We start from the raw sequence: 19,768 nt of genomic DNA on the forward strand, positions 1-19,768 counted from the left end.
CGTCTGCTTCTCGTGTTCTTCCTGACCCGTTTATTGTTTATTAATTATTCTTATGATTATTCCCAACCCGTTAGCTGTGTTGGAAACCGTTCCCTATCACAGAAACAGTTCCCTATGTAGTAGTGTTTGCCATTTTGTAGTGCTGTTTGAATAATCTGCGCTTAATTTTATTCACTGTATAGTCCACTATAAAATACCCACAATGCACAGCAAATTTGAGTGTACATACAGTGTGCCATTCATTTTACTCCCGTATCCCACAATGCAACGCGGTCGTGTTTTCCTGGAGGAGAAGAAGAAGCAGAAGCACCACCGGTCAAAAGTTTGGGGTCACTTAGAATTTTTTAGAAGATTTCCATTCCACTCCATTACAGACAGAATACCAGCTGAGATCAGTTGCATTGTTTTTTTAATCAGGGCAGCAATTTTCAGATTACATTATGTGCTTTCATAATTGCAAAAGGGTTCTTGACTGTTATAGACAGAAGTGGCTGATCTTAAATGCAATATCTACATTGGCCATTATCAGCAACCATTCATCCAATGTTCCAAAAGCACATTCTGTTTACTAATCTGATATCATTTTAAAAGGCTAACTGAGAAAACATTGGAGAACCCTTTTGGAATTATGTAAGCACATAAATGTAATCTGAAAACTGCTGCCCTGGTTAAAAAAACAATGCAACTGATCTCAGCTGGTATTCTGTCTATAATGGAGTGGAATGGAAATTTTTAAGTGACCCCAAACTTTTGACCGGTAGTGTATATATATATATAAAACCTTTTACCATCCTCGAGTGCTCGCTTTGTTTCCGGGACGTATTAGAAGTATTTTTGTTTCGGTTTGTTTACATGATGCTGGGCGCACCCACCTCCGTCGCACAAACAACCGTCGCATCTACTGATGCAACGATGTTTTCAGTGATAGTGTCCAAAATCGGGTTTGGTTTGGTTTGGTCCCTATATCAGTGATTCCCAACCAGGGGTATGTGTACCCCAGGTGGTACTTCTGCTGTTGCCAGGGGGTACGTGGAAAGATTGCAGAGCTCTACTGCTGTAATTTGAACATAGCAAGCAAGCACAGAAGTGTAAACAGATAGCTAAAAGTAATGGCTAAATAGTTCAAATGATTAGTTATAAGTAATGTACTGGATACATGTTTGAAATAGCTAAAAGAAACATTAGTGGATAAATGGTTGAAATATTCAGCTTCGCTCTACGTAGTAGTAGCCTAGTAGGCTAGTAGTAGTATTGCTTACCAAACCAACCTTATTATTTACAGTTACATTTTATGAGAACTTGTTTTATATAATGAATAGTGTTATACATTTGGAACACACATTGGGAATCGATGAAGGGGTACGTGAGTTCATCTGACAGGGCTGTACCTCGGACCAAAAAGGTTGGGAAGCACTGCCCTATATAATTTACTACTTAATAAACACTCACTATTCCCTACATAATAGTGAGTGAGTGAATGAGTGAATGGTTTCCAACACAGCTGTTGTGTTTCGTTCTGCTGGGACTGAGATCACACAGAGTGAAACATTTTAATTTTTCACATGTAAATAAACAGGCAAAAGTGCAAAAAAATTGTATAGACGACAATATACAGAAAAGTACGCTATACATACTTGGGAAAGTATCACAAATACAAACGTGTAAAAACAACACACACACCGAGGGTGTCTGAGAGTTTACTTAATAAGCTAAATTAAGGGAATGGAGTTTTTCAAGGATCACACAGAGTCATTAAAGTCTAATAGTTTTCTGAACATTTGACCCCTCTATGCTTCCTAATGGCAGCTTGGAGGTGGCAGGATTATCACACTGGTCTAATTATTGAGTGTAGGCTAGTCAGACTTGGCCTGCCTTATCACTAATTAGAAGTACGAAGACCATAAGCTGAGACTTCTGGGTAGTGATGGGTCTGGGTTTTGGGGGCAGATGGCCGCCCACTAGGAGTTCAGGGTCTGTCTGAGGTTTCTGCCTGTTAACCCTTGTGTTGACTTCGGGTCAAATTTGACCGTTTTTAAAGGTTTTTCACTGTAAAACTTTTCACCGTAAATTTACAGTAATATACTGTCAGCAGCGTCACCAGTGAACTACTGTTTATTTACAGTAAGCATACTGTTTTTAAAGTTTAAGGTATTTTACTGTAAATAGACATACAATTTCTTACTGTATTATTTGAATTTACAGTAAAATACTGGCTGCAGTGTAATTCCCGCCTTTTCCTTTAGTTTCCCAAGATGGATTGGTATTAACAGTAAATACCTGTAAACTATGGAGGACTGAAAGTGCCACAATTAAATAAATAAATACACCATTAAATAATTACTTAAATGTGTCATTAATTAATTAAAATTAGAATTAAATACATAAATGTGTTATTAAATGTGTCATTAATTAAATAAATACACCATTAAATAATTACTTAAATGTGTCATTAATTAAAATTAGAATTAAATAAATAAATGTGTTATTAAATGTGTCATTAATTAATTCAAATACTGATTCATTTTATGTAAAATACATTTATAATTATTTCACTATTTACATTTACATTTCATGGTCCTGCGTTGCAGTGCTTCATGAATTACTTAAAACTGTCAAACTGACCCGTCAAAAGTTGGTAGGCGGAACCTAACGCCTGATTGGTTACCCTGTGCATCAAGCCAAGACAAATCAATTCCAGATAATGGATTGATGCAGAGCTACTGAACACATTCTAATACACTGGGTGGCGCTATTCACCTCTACGTTGGTTTAGATACTCTGTTAAACAGAACTTTCATTGCAACGGCTAAAAATCAAGAAGACTCGGTCCTGCTAGCCCCAATGTTGAGACGCCGTGTGAGGTGCAGGACAAAATGTCTAAAAGTTGCCCGGAGCTGCTGAGAGAAGCAAATTTGATTGAGGAAGCTCTGAGCAGAACTCCGGCGGCTCCGGCAGCTCCGGCGGCTCAGTCACAGTAGATACCTGCCGCTCAATCACGTACACCTGTCCAAGGTAAGCTAAGTAATTTCATGTTAGCCAGGTGTGCTAATAATTAATGATTCGGGACACGTGTGGGTTAAATTAGATCGACTCGAAAATGTATTTGTATGCGGTAGGCTCATGACGCTTTGTGCGTGACACGTTCATTGTTAATGGGGGGAGCATAAAACTAGTTCGCTAATCGGCTAAATAGTGTTAGCTGGCTTGAGCATCCCAAGATAGAAGTAGAGGCTGTTTTAGCTGACTGGTGACCATTGAGCTGTGACGTTTTTCTGTGTTGCAGCCATAGTCTGTTAATATTAATAATATACAGTCTATGGTTGCAGCGGAGGTAGCAAGGCTCTTTGCGCCATATAACATTGGAGCCAGAAGGAATATGACGAGACGACCAGCACAAGTCCAAGTTAGCCGAAGAAGCTACACACACACACTTTCTGTTGTTTGGATGACCACAAGGCAGATAAAATTCCAAGTGTACTGTTTAAAGCCGAACTTCTTACTTCAGGACTTGGAGAGCAAAAAGTAACATTTTCAGGTCAGTGCGAAACTAGGCATTTACCAAAACCAAAAAAAGTTTGTACTGTCTGTGGCTTGTTGAAATTATTTGCAGTTCTATTTTTTATAGTGACTCAAACTTAATTGATTTTCATAGTGTGAATAATAGTTAGCACAGGCTTATTTGCTTAGTTTTAGGTGAGGTGAGTTATGATTTTGTTTTGTTTTTTCTCCAAGGAATGACCACGATCCCATGGTTATAACAAATAAACTGATGGAAGTGTTTCCGAAGCTCCAACAAGGGGGAGGCTTTGAATTTCTAAAACTTGTAGAATCTACTCGCAGTCGAAATCTTGCATTGCTTCAGTGTCCCAGCACTGGATACACCCTTGCCTATTTGAAAGATCCATCGACGATGAATGGACAGGCTACAATCTACATACGTCCACTTCAACAGGATCTACCCTTAGATTGTGTACATAAATTTACAGAGACCTAGTTTAATACATAATCAAAACAAAGATTACTGGTGACTTTTAATCATTAATTAAAAGCCATTTGTTGTTGTTAGGAGAGCTCACGTCCTGCCTCTGGTCCAGTCATCCACTGCATCACTTGTCAGAAGGAAGTTCCCTTTCAGAGATGAAGCTGCACAGATTGAGCTGCAGTGGGTATGTACTTCCTAAAGCAATGCAAGGGTAGCATATTCATTTTCTTTGGGAATATGTCTCTCTTAGAGTGTTGTGCACACAAATAAGAGAGTATGACCATAATTTCAATTGTGTTAACTTCAAGGACACCCATGCAGGAATCAGAAAGAGAACAAGAGGGAGGCCAAAGTGAAGAAAATGATAGTGAGACAGCCCTAGTCAGTGACAGTGTTCCAGTGAGGCCTGAAACATCAGCTGAGGGTGCAGTAGTACCAGCAGTGATTGTCAACGAGGAGTTGGATCGCAAAGAAACAGACAGTGGTTTGTGTCATCACAATAGTGTTGCTATAAGATTGTGTGTAACTGAAAAGTCAATAGAAGGATAACACCTGTAAGATATAATTAGATAAGATAATACAGTTACAGACAATTAATAACATGCACCTGGGTTTTTCTATTTTTCTAATATTTAGTTTTTGTTCAGAATGCTGTTATTATGTCAACTCAGCGTTGTGACAGATTCTGAAGATGTTGGGTCTCACGTTTTGTCAGTGAAATGAACAGAATTTTACTCCTGTTCTGTAGAGTGAGAGGATATCTGTATCTGCAGGTAACATGCCAACTCACAACATGTCTCTCTGGAATAGATAACTTTATTGTTGTTGTTTGTTTAGAATGGAAGCTTATTAAAGAACCCACTCAAGCTGCCAAAGTTTTCAAAGAGAATCTGCTAAGGGAACATGCAACTGGGAAACCACTTAGAATGAAGATGGATGTAAGGGACTCTGAAGAGGACAGGGAACGGAAACTTCTCTTATTCTATAAACAGCAGCAAGAATGGGCATGTCCACTTCATTGTACTCTGGTTAGTAAGTAATATAAAGTTTATAATATAAATACATCAGTACAGTTTATACCACTCAAGTAGCTTATATGGAATTGTTAAATGGGAGAATGGAATGCAAAAAATTATATAATTGATGAAAATATATATATATATATATATATATATATATATATATATATATATATATATATATAAATATATATGTGTGTGTGTGTGTGTGTGTGTGTGTGAATATTGTGCACAATATACTCTTGTTATCTGGAAGAATCAATATTAAGGATGCTATTCTAGAATTACAGCCAATAGAATTTTAACTATTTTTTTCCCTTGCTTGTTAAATGTTACCTAATCCAGTTACCTGTATTAGTCCGCTACTGTTTTTCCACTGTGTTATTATCAGTATTTTATTTCAGGTGATGTTGCTATCGGAGAGGGAGTGATACGGTACTTTATGACAACAATCATATCCAAACTCCAGTTTGGATTCAGTCTAGATCTTGGTAAGTCTCTTACTATTTTGAAGGTTAATATGATGTAATTTTTTAAATGTATTTAAGAGGTTAATTGTTGTGACTTTATCCCCTGCTCTCTTGGTACTTTACAGGAGGAATGGGCTGAACACTGCTATTTGAAGGTGAACCTGACCATCTTGTTCCAGCAGCATCAGAGGCACTTATTGAAAGCAACCTCTTCCGGGTTGCAGGAAGGATGTTGGCCCACACCTTTCTGCATGTCACAGGATTAAGTCCTGCTGTAATTCATGTACTGTTCAATGGGGACCCTGAAATGGCAACTGTTGTTACAGAAGACTGCCCTGATCTGCACATCAGGAGCATCATAAAATTGGTATGTAACATAAAAGAAACTTTGCCTTGTAAAAAATATTGCTTGGGCAGATATAATAACTTGTATGGTCTTAATTCTAGCTTGAACATGAAGAACACCAGAACAGAAGGACACAGTTTCAGATCTTTCCATGTCTTGGGATCTTCCGGCAGTCACCGAAACAAATCGGAGATGGCTACGTAACAAACTTCTACTCCATGCAGTGAGCTCCTGCTGGTTAAGTGACAGAATTCATTGCTGTACTTGTTGAAATTATAGAATGTGTTGTGAACCCTGGCTTGTTATGTTAACACGAAAGTTTAAGTTGAAGTACTAGAGTTTTAATGGATTTTATAAAGAACTTTATTGTGCTTTTATGAACATTTTCCCTACTGTGCCAACTTCAACGAACTTTAACACGAAAGTTTAAGTTTAAGTACTAGAGTTTTAATGGATTTTATAAAGCACTTTATTGTGCTTTTATGAACATTTTCCCTACTGTGCCAACTTTTGTCAAATTTGGGTTAAGGATTTGGGCTGTAATATGGGTTGGTCTGTCTCTTGTCGTTGGGAGGACCATGCGCCAAATTAAACAGTTGAGAAAGGGACTGAAAGATGTGATGATATGGCCCCTGCTGACATATAGGCCAGATGTTGTCCCACTTCTTTTCCCCAAAATGGCTGAAATGCAGTTCACACCCCAGGTAAGTCAGTAATTTAGTTATATTTGTGACTTAACTTGATGAATTTACGTGTGTTTTCAATGACTGAGCTGGTTATTTTTCCATTTTCCAAGAATGTGATCTGCATATTCCTTCACCAAAATAAGTTCTCCCTTTAAAATAATTACAATTTTTGTTTTCTTTAAGATGGTCCTAGAAAAAAATCACATGGCCAGTTGAGGACAGTGATGATGAAGACTTTGACTTAGACTCCACCTGCCGCATCACTGGCTTTCTAAGGATGTTCATTGAAACAGGTATAAACACCTTATTTGCTCTCTTTACAAATGCTTCTATATCTCATGGATAGATATGATCAATTAAAGTTGAACTAAATGTCTTGAATCCATTTTATGACTTTTAGCTTTATCAGGTACCCTGGCCCAGCTGCTGACATTCTGGGTTGGCTAGGAGATGCTTCCTCCTGAACTGAGAGTGGAGATTTCTGGGGGGACCCTTCCTACGTCCTCCACATGCTTTGAAACACTAAAGCTGCCAGCTCATTTCAAAATCTACATGGATTTTGAGAAAGCACCTGTCACTGCCATAAAAAGTACTGGATTTGGGCTTGTTTAAGTTTTTTCAGACAGATGTCAATGCATACACTGTTCAGATGAATTGACGCAAGTTCAGTGTCTTTGAAAACATTAACACACTGTGCAGTAGTTGACCATTTTTTTATTCTACATATTTTTTCCATTTACTGAAATCAAACAGTTCTGCACCTTCAGTGCTAACAGTACAGCATTCATGTTAGTCATTATGTGGACCATAATGAGACAGGAAGCTTCAAAGTAAAACAGTTTTTTTTCTTTTTTTTAAGGAAAGCAAACTTTTTCAGTTTTTCCTTGCTTGTTCTAACACAACAAATAAAAACATGGGTTGGACATCAGTCTGCTAAGATTCTTGATAACACTTCCACAGTCTCTACATATAGTCTAAGTGCATCAGTAACAGAAACTCCTGGAGCTGGCAAAATTGCAACCTCTTCATCTGAGAGCTCACGAGCCAGCTGAACCTCGGGGACTGACACAGTGCCTCCATGAAGGCTGTGAGGTCCGTTCCAGTCGATCCCATACTCTTCAGGAACCTGAATGGATGACAAGCATAATCAATCTTGTACTTAAAACTAGTTTGACATGTCATTACACAAGATTGTTATTTTTGGTCACCAAGTCGGTGAGAAATTAAATGTTAGTTATTAAATTCAGTTTTGTAAAATAATACAGCTGTGCATAGTATGCACTGTAGAAACTACAGCTCACAGGTTGATCTTTGAAAGCTCAGGAGACTTTAAAGAGACAATAATCTATAATAAATGTTTCATTTAAAGTACCACATTTAGCACAATATTTTCTCCCATAATTCCTTTGGGGCAACAATTTAAAAAAGTGTTTAAAGTTGATCGTTCTTTAACCTCAGTAGTATCCTCCTCAGGGCCTTGCTCTCTGTAACTTCTCCAGAGTTCCTGTGGTGACTGATTCCTTTCAGTTCTAAGACCATGAAAGTTCCAAGCATCTCGGAAAGAGTCGAGGCTTTGCTGAATCAGTGGAAGGAAGATCCGGTGCAGAGCGAAAAGATGGACTTCATTGTCTGGATTCAGTTCCCTGATCTTCCAATGAAGTGAAGATCTGATAGAAGAGGTCCAGGGCATGTTCATAAACATCTCTCCACATCCTCTATATTCTGTGTTTAGGATAAAATTTACAAATTGTTAATTTATGTGACATATGCTTTAGCATATTACATTCAACTGGTACGTTAGTTGTGTGAGCCTAGTTGCCAAACATTTATTTACCGCTGATTGTGGACACTTCTGCCTGTGATGTGTGAATTCCTGTCGGTACCTCTGCTTCTGATCATGAATTCTGCTACATCTGCATTCTCCCCCCCCTTTATCAGACCGTACCCTTGATGGCAGCCCATACTGCTCAACAGCGGCGATAAAGCTCTGTAAGACCGTATGAGCTCTATTATTGTCAGCCACAGTCAGGTAGACCACTAAACGACTGAATCCATCCACCCCCACCATGGACAACAAATCTCCACCTGTTGTGAACACATGAAAAAATACAACTTTATTGTAAAACAATTGTAATGAAACATCTAAAAAGATGCATTGTTTATCTGCTAATATCACTGACCTGATGAGCTTATGGTGGCCATCTACACTCACCTTGAAGATTATTAGGAACACCTGTTCAATTTTTCGTTAATGCAATTATCTAATCAACCAATCATTTGGAAGCTGCGTTAATGCATTTAGGGGTGTTGTCCAGGTTTAGACAGGCTCCTGAACTCCAAACTGAATGTCAGAATGGGAAAGAAAGGTGATCTAAGCAACTTTGAGCGTGGCATGGTTGTTGGTGCCAGACGGGCTGGTTTGAGTATTTTCCAATCTGCTCAGTTACTGGGATTTTCATGCACAACCATTTCTAGGGTTTACAAAGAATGGTCTGAAAAAGGAAAAACTTCCAGTATGCGGCAGTCCTGGGGGGCGAAAACACCTTGTTGATGCTAGAGGTCAGAGGAGAATGGGCCGACTAATTCCAGCTGATAGAAGATCAACTTTGACTCAAATAACCACTCGTTACAACCGAGGTATGCAGCAAAGCATTTGTGAAGCCACAACACGCACAACCTTGAGGTGGATGGGCTACACCAGCAGAAGACCCCACCGGGTACCACTCATCTCCACTAAAAATAGGAAAATGAGGCTACAATTTGCACAAGCTCACCAAAATTGGACCTTTCAAGACTGTAAAAATGTTGCCTGGTCTGATGAGTCTCGATTTCTGTTGAGACATTCAGATGGTAGAGTTAGAATTTGGCGTAAACAGAATGAGAACATGGATCCGTCATGCCTTGTTACCACTGTGCTGGTGGGGGTGTAATGGTGTGGGGATTGTTTTCTTGGTACACTTTCTTGGTACAAATTGGGCATCGTTTAAATGCCACAGCCTACCTGAGCATTGTTTCTGACCATGTCCATCCCTTTATGACCACCATGTACCCATCCTCTGATGGCTACTTCCAGCAGGATAATGCACCATGTCACAAAGCTCAAATCATTTCAAATTGGTTTCTTGAACATGACGATGAGTTCACCATACTAAAATGGCCCCCACAGTCACCAGATATCAACCCAATAGAACATCTTTGGGATGTGGTGGAACGGGAGCTTCGTGCCCTGGATGTGCATCCCACAAGTCTCCATCAACTGCAAGATACTATCCTATCAATATGGGCCAACATTTCTAGAGAATGCTTCCAGCACCTTGTTGAATCAATGCCACGAAGAATTAAGGCAGTTCTGAAGGTGAAAGGGGGTCAAACACGCTATTAGTAGGGTGTTCCTAATAATCTTCAAGGTGAGTGTATATGCCACAAAGAGTTTAGGCCAGGAACAGAATACTGCCGTCGCCTTAATACACGCAGCCTCAGACGTCTCATGTAGACTCCCTCTGCATCGACGCTGCGTAAAGACTCTTGCAGTCTTGAGACTGAGGGGAGGAAATTAAAATGAATAACCACACACTCACTGGCTACTTATTTTGAGGATATAGTGTTGTCATAATAAAAATACATAATGTGTGTAAAACAGTCAAATATTACAGAACCACCACAGCCTCAAACATGTACTGTACTGTCAGATATTGTCCCTATTAATATATATATATATATATATATATATATATATACATATATATAGATCCCACATGCTCAAACAGACATGACCTGAGATTTTTCGCCTCCTATGATTATATCCTTTTCTATGATTATATTATACCCTTTACAGCAGGGGTGGGGGCACATCCGGACAGCTGAGAATATTACTGTCAGAAATTGTTCCACCTCTATTAAACAGGAGGCTAAAAATCACAGGACGTGTCTATCCTGATGATACAAGTCAGCGGTCCTGAAATGTGTGTTTCTCTTCTATTATACACATTCTACATCTCAGAGGCGACGTCTTTCCATAAGCGGGCTTCCTTCACCTTTCAAAGGGGCAGAGTCCGAATTAAAAATGCATTTAAATAATGCCCATATTATTATACTCACTTGAAACACGCACACCTCTTGCATTCAGATGACCACGCATTAGCTTGTAGCTGGTGTTTGGATGACTTCTGTGAATTTCACTTACAATACGGTCTAACTCCTTATCATTCACAGCTGAATAGAGATCTGTCTTTCTGCACAAACAAGAAAAACACAACATCAAGTAATGTTACCTTAAACGTAATATTCTTTCAGAGTGTATGAGAGCGGCAATTCATAAACAGAAAACTCATGAATTTAGTGTAAATACCTTAAACCGTATTGTTGCATGCGTCTCCTGATGGTCCTCTTTGACACTCCGAACATCGCTGCAATTTGACCAGCGGGAACTCCACAAAGAACTTGATGCTCCAGAACTGCACTCGGTATGTCAAACGGCAAACACCCCGGTCCCTGTGTGTGTTGGGCCTGATGCGCCCTGGTACCAGAGAAGTGGTGGACAACTTCTTCTAGATTTGCAATCACTCTGTGGTCGATATCTTCGTCGGAAAGTGCAGGTCCTGCTTCTACATCCTCTGCTAAGTTTAAAATGTCTCTCACCAACTCCCTGGAAAGTTCACGGAGATCCTCCATCGTCTCTATCCAGATACTTCAGACCAAAGCAATGGATCAGACTAGATTCGCGTTAGTCCCACCCACTGAGTTTGATGGGTCAGTTTGACAGTTTTAAGTAATTCATGAAGCACTGCAACGCAGGACCATGGAATGTAAATGTAAATAGTGAAATAATTATATATGTATATATGTATTTTACATAAAATGAATCGGTATTTGAATTAATTAATGACACATTTAATAACTAGGGCTGTCAGCATTAACGTGTTAATCGCGATGCGATTAAGGGCCGAGCATAATGCGTTAATTTTTTTTAATCGTATTAATCACATGCCGCCATTTATTAATTTATTTTCACTTCACTCGGCTTTGCGTCGTGCCTAACAGGCTACTATTTTGTCGTACTTCCTCGTAACACATCCTGCTGCTGCAGGAATAGCAACGCGGATTTGGGTGCCTCATTCTGGTGCCACTGATATGCCTGCACTTCTCTCTGATGCTCTGAAACAGACGTTACAGGCAACAGAAACATTGCTGAACGTGACGCTAGTTAACACTATACTCGACAGCAGCTAACGTTAGCCTACCGCTAGCTAGTAGCTGGATTAAACACGGTTACAATGCTGACAGCTAACGCTAAACGGTGTAAAGTTTGTCTGTATTTCACTGTAGAAGATTCTGACACCGGGATATAACAATCTGCAGCTGCTGTTGTCGGAAAAACACAGATGGTGCGTTCAATGAAACTGGTAATTTACACTCTCGTGGTGCATTCAAAGTTGTTGTTAAATGCCCTTTTCCCATCTGGTGGTTGTTTTTGTCATTCAACAGCTATTTACTAGTGAAATAAGTTATTGTTATAGTGATTACATTATTATTAAACATTTAATTTTGACGATATGGCCTTAGCAATAAACAAGTCATTATTTAATGTTGCCAACTGTTTAGTACCCTTCTTATTTGTAACTTTCTAAAAAAGTATCAGTTCGGGCACCGTTAAGGCACCGGTACCGTTTTAAAAGTACCGCTTTAGCACCGGTATCCAAACCAAACAATACCCAACCCTAATAATAATACTAATAACACATTTATGTATTTAATTCTAATTTTAATTAATTAATGACACATTTAAGTAATTATTTAATGGTGTATTTATTTATTTAATTGTGGCACTTTCAGTCATCCATAATCCAATTCAATTCAATTTTATTTATAGTATCAAATTAAAACAAGCGTTATCTCGAGACACTTTACAGATAGAGTAGGTCTAGACCACACTCTATAATTTATAAAGCCCCAACAATTCAAGTAGTTCCCCCAAGAGCAAGCATTCAGTGCGACAGTGGCGAGGAAAAACTCCCTTTTAGGAAGAAACCTCAGTAATGAGAAAAACTTCTTTTAGGAAGAAACCTCAGCCAGACCCAGGCTCTTGGTAGGCGGTGTCTGACGATGCCGGTTGGGGATGTGCTGAACAGTGGAAATAATAGTCACAATGAAGATAATGGAACAGTGACTAAGAAATAGTGGTCATAGCAATTCATGTCATAGCAGGGTACTGCAGGGCGTTGCAGTATGTAGCGTGGCACAGCAGGGCACCGTGGAGCGTAGCAGGGTGAACTGAAGCAGGACCACGGCGACATCTGAAACCAAGGTCTAGGTGCCATCCAGAAGGGACTTATTTGAGCATCCTGATAGTAAGGAATTACAGTAGTCCAGCCTAGAAGTAACAAATGCATGGACTAGTTTTTCCGCATCGTTTTGCGACAGGATATTCCTAATTTTGGCAATGTTACGAAGATGAAAAAAGGCTGTTCTTGAGGTTTTTTTAGATGGGCGTTGAAGGATAAATCCTGATCAAAAATAACTCCTAGATTTCTAACAGTAGTGTTGGAGGCCAGGGCAAAACCATCCAGAATAGCTATATCTTTAGATAATGAAGTTCGGAGGTGTTTGGAGCCCAACACAATCACTTCAGTTTTGTTTGAGTTTAACATCAGAAAATTGTACGTCATCCAAGTTGTTATATCTTTAATGCACACTTGAAGTTTAGCTAACTGACTGGTTTCATCTGGCTTGATTGACAAGTATAATTGGGTGTCATCTGCATAGCAGTGAAAGTTAATTGAATGTTTACTAATAATATTGCCTAGAGGAAGCATATATAAGGAGAATAGAATTGGTCCAAGCACTGAGCCTTGAGGAACGCCATGGCTAACTTTAGCGTACTTGGAGGATTTATCATTGATATTAACAAATTGAGATCGATCAGAGAAATAGGACTTAAACCAGCTTAGTGCGATTCCTTTAATGCCAACTAAATGTTCCAGTCTCTGTAACATGATGGTATGGTCAATAGTGTCGAAAGCAGCACTAAGATCTAATAAGACAAGTATGGAGACAAGTCCTTTGTCAGCAGCAATTAGAAGGTCATTAGTAATTTTCACCAGTGCCGTCTCTGTGCTATGATGTTTTCTAAATCCTGACTGAAAGTCCTCGAATAAACTATTCCTATGTAAAAAGTCACATAACTGATTAGCGACTACTTTCTCAAGGATCTTCGAGAGAAAGGGAAGGTTAGATATAGGTCTATAGTTGGCTAAGACCTCAGGATCGAGAGTGGGTTTTTTCAGAAGAGGTTTTATCACAGATACTTTAAATGACTGCGGTACGTAACCTGTTAATAAAGACATATTGATCATATCTAGTAATGAATTAATGAAGTGTTAACCACGGGTAACGCTTCTTTAAGTAGCCTCGTTGGGATGGGGTCTAAGAGACAGGTAGATGGCTTTGCTGAAGAGACCTTTAGCATTAATTGTTGAAGGTCTATAGGAAAAAAGCAGTCTAAGTATATGTCAGGTCCTGTCGTTCTTTCTAGTACTCCTGCTTTCAAAGGTGAACCATTAGGAGTTGAGGGCAAAAGGTGATGAATTCCATCCCTAATTGTTATAATTTTATCATTAAAGAAACTCATGAAGTCGTCACTACTAAGAGCTAGGGGAATAGATGGCTCAATAGAGCTGTGACTCTCTGTCAGCGTGGCTACAGTGCTGAAAAGAAACCTTGGGTTGTTCTTATTTTCTTCTATTAGTGTTGAGTAATAGTCTGATCTGGCATTTCTGAGGGCCTTCCTATAGGGTTTCAAACTGTCTTGCCAATCTAAACGAGATTCTTCCAGTTTGGAGGAACGCCATTTACTTTCAAGTTTTCGCGAGATTTGTTTTAATTTGCGAGTTTGGGAGTTATACCAAGGTGTTAGTTTCCTTTGCTTCATCATCTTCTTTTTGAGGGGAGCAACAGAGTCTAAAGTCGTCCTTAGGCAGGCCGTAACACTGTCTACAAATTTATCAATTTGGGGGGACTAAAATTAACACAAAGGTCCTCTGTTATATTAAAGCGCGACATTGAGTTAAATGCTGTTGGAATATCTTCCTTAAATTTAGCTATCACACTGTCAGATAGGCATCTAGTGTAAAAGCTTTTATCTAATTTTGTATAGTCGGGTAGTAAGAATTCGAAAGTTAATAAAAAATGATCTGATAATACAGGATTCTGCGGATATATTATTAAATCCTCAATATCAATGCCATATGCCAGCACAAGGTTGAGGGTGTGGTTAAAACAGTACGTGGCCTTATGCACATTCTGACTAAAACCAATTGAATCTAATAATGAGTTGAAAGCAGTACTAAGGCCAACGTCCACATGGATATTAAAATCACCTACAATAAGTACTTTGTCTGATTTAAGGACTACACATGATAAAAACTCTGAGAATTCAGATAAAAATTCAGAATACGGACCTTGAGCTCAGTAAATAACAACGAATATAATTGGCTGTAATGATTTCCATGTTGGATGTTGAAGATTGAGAACAAGGCTTTGAAACGAGTTATAATTTAGTTTAGGTTTAGGATTAATTAACAGGCTTGAGTCAAATATGGCTGCAACTCCCCCTCCTCGGCCTGAGTCTCTAGGAATTTGAGTATTATTATGACTGGGAGGAGTGGCTTCATTTAGACTAACATATTCTTCATGGCCCAGCCAGGTTTCGGTAAGACAGAATAGATCAATTTGATTATCTGATATCAAATCGTTTACCAATATTGCTTTAGAAGACAGAGATCTAATATTTAATAGTCCACATCTAATTTTCCTATTCTGTTCTATCATTGCAGTGGTTGTTTTAATTCCAATTAGGTTGTTAAGTATAGCACCTCTTTTGTTTACATTTAACCGATCTGAGTCTGGGAACAGAGACCGTGGTTATTAGACTATGAGGAGTGCAGAGGAGTGCATTGCACTGCACCTCTGATTACTAATATCAAACTTGGGTTGTCATGGTTAAAGATCGATAGACTCGGTCAGATTTTTTGATATGAGAGCGGCTCCGTCCCAAATGGGATGAATGCCGTCTCTCTCAATCAGACCAGGCTTTCCCCAGAACGCCCTCCAGTTGTTCACATAGCCCACATCATTAGCTGGGCACCATTCTGACAACCAGCGGTTGAAGGATGACATGCGGCTGTACATTTCATTACTGATCAGGTTTGGCAGGGGTCCAGAGAAAACTACTGAGTCCGACATTGTCTTTGCATATGCACAAAGTGACTTAACATTAATTTTAGTGATCTCTGATTTATGTAATCGGGTATCATTACCACCTACGTTGAGTATGATCTTACTGTATTTACGGTTATTTTTAGCCAGCAGCTTTAGATGGGATTCTACATCGCCTGCTCTGGCCCCAGGGACGCATACGACCGTAGCCGCTGGAGCCACTAACCTCACATATCACAGTATAGAGCTCCCAATAACCAAAATTGGCTTCTCATTGGGTGTATCACTGAGTGGGGAGAACCTGTTAGAAAGGCGAGGATGCTCCGGTTGAGAGTGACCGCAGCCATGTACACTCCCTGGTTTATAACTACCGCTACGCTTCCCTCAGACAGTCACCCACTTGCCAGACTGCTCGGGGTCTGCCGGGGGGACTACTAACAGAAGCTACAGCATGTTGGCCTGCACCAGCTACGGAGGAGCGCTGGCTAGCTGAGGAAGCATACGATTTTGATTCCACGGTGGGGAGTCGTGCCTCTAACTCACTAAGCCTCGCTTCCAGAGCAGCAAATAAACTACACTTAATACATATATCCTTATCATTATCACTAAAGGAGGCAGAGAAATAACTAAACATTTGACACAGAGCAAGAGAGGGTAGGAGAGGAATCAGCCATTTCTAATGGCTAAGCTAAAGTAGCTAAAGTAGCTAGCAGCGATCCAACTATTGTGAGATTAGCGAGGCAGTCGCTGCAAGAGAGCTATAAGTGCTTGAGTAAACTGGTGTAGTTTAAAGGCAATCCAGGCAAATAGCCACTAAATTAAACAAATGCTTATGCTCATGCCCCGTTGATGTGGTCTCTAAGCGTAGCAAGTGTAGGCCTAGTTTAAGCGATCCAGGCAATTAGCCACTAAGTTAGCCACTAAATTAAACGCTGTTTAAATTAAACAAATGCTTATGCTTATGCCCCGTTAATGCGGGCTCTAAGAAAGGCAAGTTTTGTTTAATTGCAATCCAGGCAAATAGTTGCTAATTTTAAACAATAAAGCAGAGTTGTGTAAATGTTTTGCTGGAGCAGCAAACTAGCGTCTGTACACGGGAACACCGGAAATGAGAAAATACGCTTACCGTAAACGTCCGTCAGGGGAGCAATCCTTAGTGATCCATAGTGATCTGTAACATTTGCAGATAGTGCTGTCATATTATTTTCTCCCAGAATGCATTGCAATTTACAGTATGATCCTGTATATTAAAACAGTAAGATACTGTGAGATTTTAGCTGTAAATTTACATCAAAGGTTTACAGTGCATAAATATGCTACTTAACATCCTCCGATCTTAACTATTAGTAAAGATAATTCATCGTTTCTGCTTTTTTAACTCCACAATTAGGTATAATGTCAATTAAATTAGGTTGATTGACCATCCATCTTCTTCCGCTTATCCGGTAACGGGTCGCGGGGGTAGCAGCTCCAGCAGGGGACCCCAAACTTCCCTTTCCCGAGCCACATTAACCAGCTCCGACTGGGGGATCCCGAGGCGTTCCCAGGCCAGGTTGGAGATATAATCCCTCCACCTAGTCCTGGGTCTTCCCCGAGGCCTCCTCCCAGCTGGACGTGCCTGGAAAACCTCCCTAGGGAGGCGCCCAGGGGGCATCCTTACCAGCTGCCCGAACCACCTCAACTGGCTCCTTTCGACGATGATTGATGATTGATTGACCATGATTTTTTTTTTTTTTTAAAAGCGCTGAAAACGTGACAACAAGCGTCAAAAGCATCGGGGAAAAAAAGGGTTCATTTTCAGTTTTGACCTCGAAGGACAATAAGTTCATGGTCGACAGGAAGACAGCACGAGGGTAAAAGGAAGCGTTTCCGCAACCTGCTGTTGCACCAAATGCTTGCTCTTGCGGGGAATTGTTGGATCTCTGTAAATTATAGAGCAGAGATCTTCAACAGGGGGTCAGGGATTCCTAGGGGGTCCTCAGAGTCAATGCAGGGGGGCCTCCAAATTATTGTTTTTGGAAAGTTTCCAAGAAAATTAAAATGTCTTAACATGAATCCAACATACATATAAATCAGCCTATTTATGAAAAAAAACAATGATTATAGGTTTACTGGCCTATATAGTCACTAAGGTATCCATCCACAGATATGTAATCCTAAGGATCCACTGTGCTACATATGTTTAACATTTAAAGATGATTTCTAAAATCATGGCAACAGTTATTATTTTAATAGCTTAATATTGCATGCACTAAAAGGTATGTATATAGGCTTTAGGCCGCCCTACATGTTATTGTAGGCCCAGTTTAATATGAAACATTTCAGAACTGTTTTTAAGTACATATTAACAATGGAAAGCAATTCTTACCTGTGTATCTTGATTGGGAATCAAATGAATGCAAAGAAAATTACTTTATGAACTTGATTTTAAGATTTGTATTTGTTTATTATGTATTTAATTTAGTCACACATTTGAATCTAGAGTCAATATTAGGGCTGGGTATTGTTATTGTGTGCCTTAACGGTGCCTGAACTGATACTTTTTAAGAACGTTACAAATAAGAAGGGTACTAAACAGTTGGCGACATTAAAGAATGGCTTGTTTATTGCTAAGGCTATATCGTCAAAATGAAATGTTTAATAATAATGTAATCATTATAACAATAACTTATTTCACTTTGTGTATTTTTAGACATTTATGAAAAAGTTTCATTTCAAAAGAAATTTATTTTGGCAAGGCTGTATTGTCAAACAGGCAAAGGCCCCAGGTTATTTGAATGGCAATGGCCCTTTAGATTATGTTTTAATGCTTGTCCCTGATTTGCTGAAGTCCATTTGACACTGCTGGTATATTGCAGCTAATAGAACACCAATTTGATATTGGTATTCATCACAGATAATAATTCATCAATAAAATTAATTTCACTTTGATTTAGCCAAAAACGTAAGTGATTTCCAAGTATCCTCCATTGTGGGACAGTTTCAGACCAAAATGCAGCTCTTTAGTATAATAGAACCAATAGAACACTCTGCTGCATCAAGTTTAAAGTGTAAGAGAAGAAGACTACCTTAGGCCTGATTAATATACCCAGGATATATTTATGTTATGTGGCTTTAATAACCATAACATAGTTACACTAAATGGTCACACAATGGTGGTTGTCAACTTGGTAAATCAACCCAGGGTTTCCCAATCTAGCCTTCACATAAAAGCGGCGGGGTTTGCAGTATATGACCAATCACCACAAGTCTACTGGCAGCAGAGCGAAGAGCAAACTATATGAGACAAATACGGAGAAGTTAAACACATAATCCAGGCGAAAAGCAACACAGTTTATACACACTCTATATCTGTATCAGTGTCTCAATGTTTTTAACACACAAAACATACAATTTGCAACATGAACATATCCCCCCCCCTGTCATCACCACCCACTCAGACAAATATTAAGAAAAGATGACAGTAACTACAATATTCAAGACCATTTAACAAAATAGTAACAAATAAAACCATAAAACAAATAAACATATGTTTAAATGACAACACCATAAGCCCATCATACACTGTAAACCCGAATAAGTTACCAGAACTCAAAAAATGTGAGGCAATCAGTTGCCACAATTTTTTTAAGTTGATTAACTTAAAAGTCAAAATTTTCCAGAACTTAAAAGGTTGGATGAATTGCTACATGTACCTTTTGATAACAGTTAAATTAAAAGTGCTCATTTAACTCAACTCAAATATTTGCAGTTAATATGACTTACAGTTTTCTGTTAAGGCAGCTCAATTATTTTCAGTTATTATGACTTAAAGTTTTGAGTTTACAAACCACAGGAATAAGTTCACAGAACTTTAAAAAAATAAGTACACAACCACACCAGTTTATGTTAACCAAACTCAATGTTTATTAGTTTGTGTTGTCATTGTTTTAAGTACACATTAGTCAAATATGTTGAGTTTGTTTACTTAAAAACATGTGACTCAAAACTTAAAAATTTTGTGGCAACTGATTGCCTCACTTACATTAAGTTTACCTAACTTAATATATCTA

General features: G+C 39.0%; 1 protein-coding gene and 1 long non-coding RNA gene across 2 annotated transcripts; one reads left to right on the forward strand and one right to left on the reverse strand.

Moving 5' to 3' along the window:
- Positions 1–5,954: 5,954 nt before the first annotated feature.
- Positions 5,955–7,123, forward strand: LOC116050773. Its single transcript, XR_004105166.2, has 4 exons — positions 5,955–6,040; positions 6,392–6,521; positions 6,687–6,796; positions 6,904–7,123. It is a non-coding gene; the product is annotated as an uncharacterized LOC116050773 (long non-coding RNA).
- A 79-nt stretch (positions 7,124–7,202) lies between these two features.
- LOC116050774 lies at positions 7,203–11,186 on the reverse strand. The gene is made up of 7 exons (XM_035999877.1): positions 10,852–11,186; positions 10,602–10,735; positions 9,920–10,042; positions 8,684–8,708; positions 8,338–8,588; positions 7,957–8,225; positions 7,203–7,629 (listed from the first exon to the last, which is right to left on the reverse strand). The coding sequence occupies exons 1-5, from the start codon at positions 11,172–11,174 to the stop codon at positions 8,519–8,521; spliced, it is 675 nt and encodes a 224-aa protein (XP_035855770.1). The 5' UTR covers positions 11,175–11,186; the 3' UTR covers positions 7,203–7,629; positions 7,957–8,225; positions 8,338–8,518.
- Positions 11,187–19,768: the final 8,582 nt, after the last annotated feature.

Source organism: Sander lucioperca, chromosome 3, assembly GCF_008315115.2.
Source record: "Sander lucioperca isolate FBNREF2018 chromosome 3, SLUC_FBN_1.2, whole genome shotgun sequence".
In the NCBI taxonomy this organism is placed as follows: Eukaryota; Metazoa; Chordata; class Actinopteri; order Perciformes; family Percidae; genus Sander; species Sander lucioperca.

Excerpts from the sequence above, each read along its gene's own strand:
- LOC116050774 (XM_035999877.1), bottom strand. The coding sequence starts at position 11,174 with ATGGAGGATCTCCGTGAACTTTCCAGGGAGTTGGTGAGAGACATTTTA. Across the intron at positions 10,736-10,851 it reads ATGCAACAATACGGTTTAAG|AAAGACAGATCTCTATTCAG; the intron begins GTATTTACACTA and ends TTGTTTGTGCAG. Across the intron at positions 10,043-10,601 it reads AAGAGGTGTGCGTGTTTCAA|TCTCAAGACTGCAAGAGTCT; the intron begins GTGAGTATAATA and ends TCCTCCCCTCAG.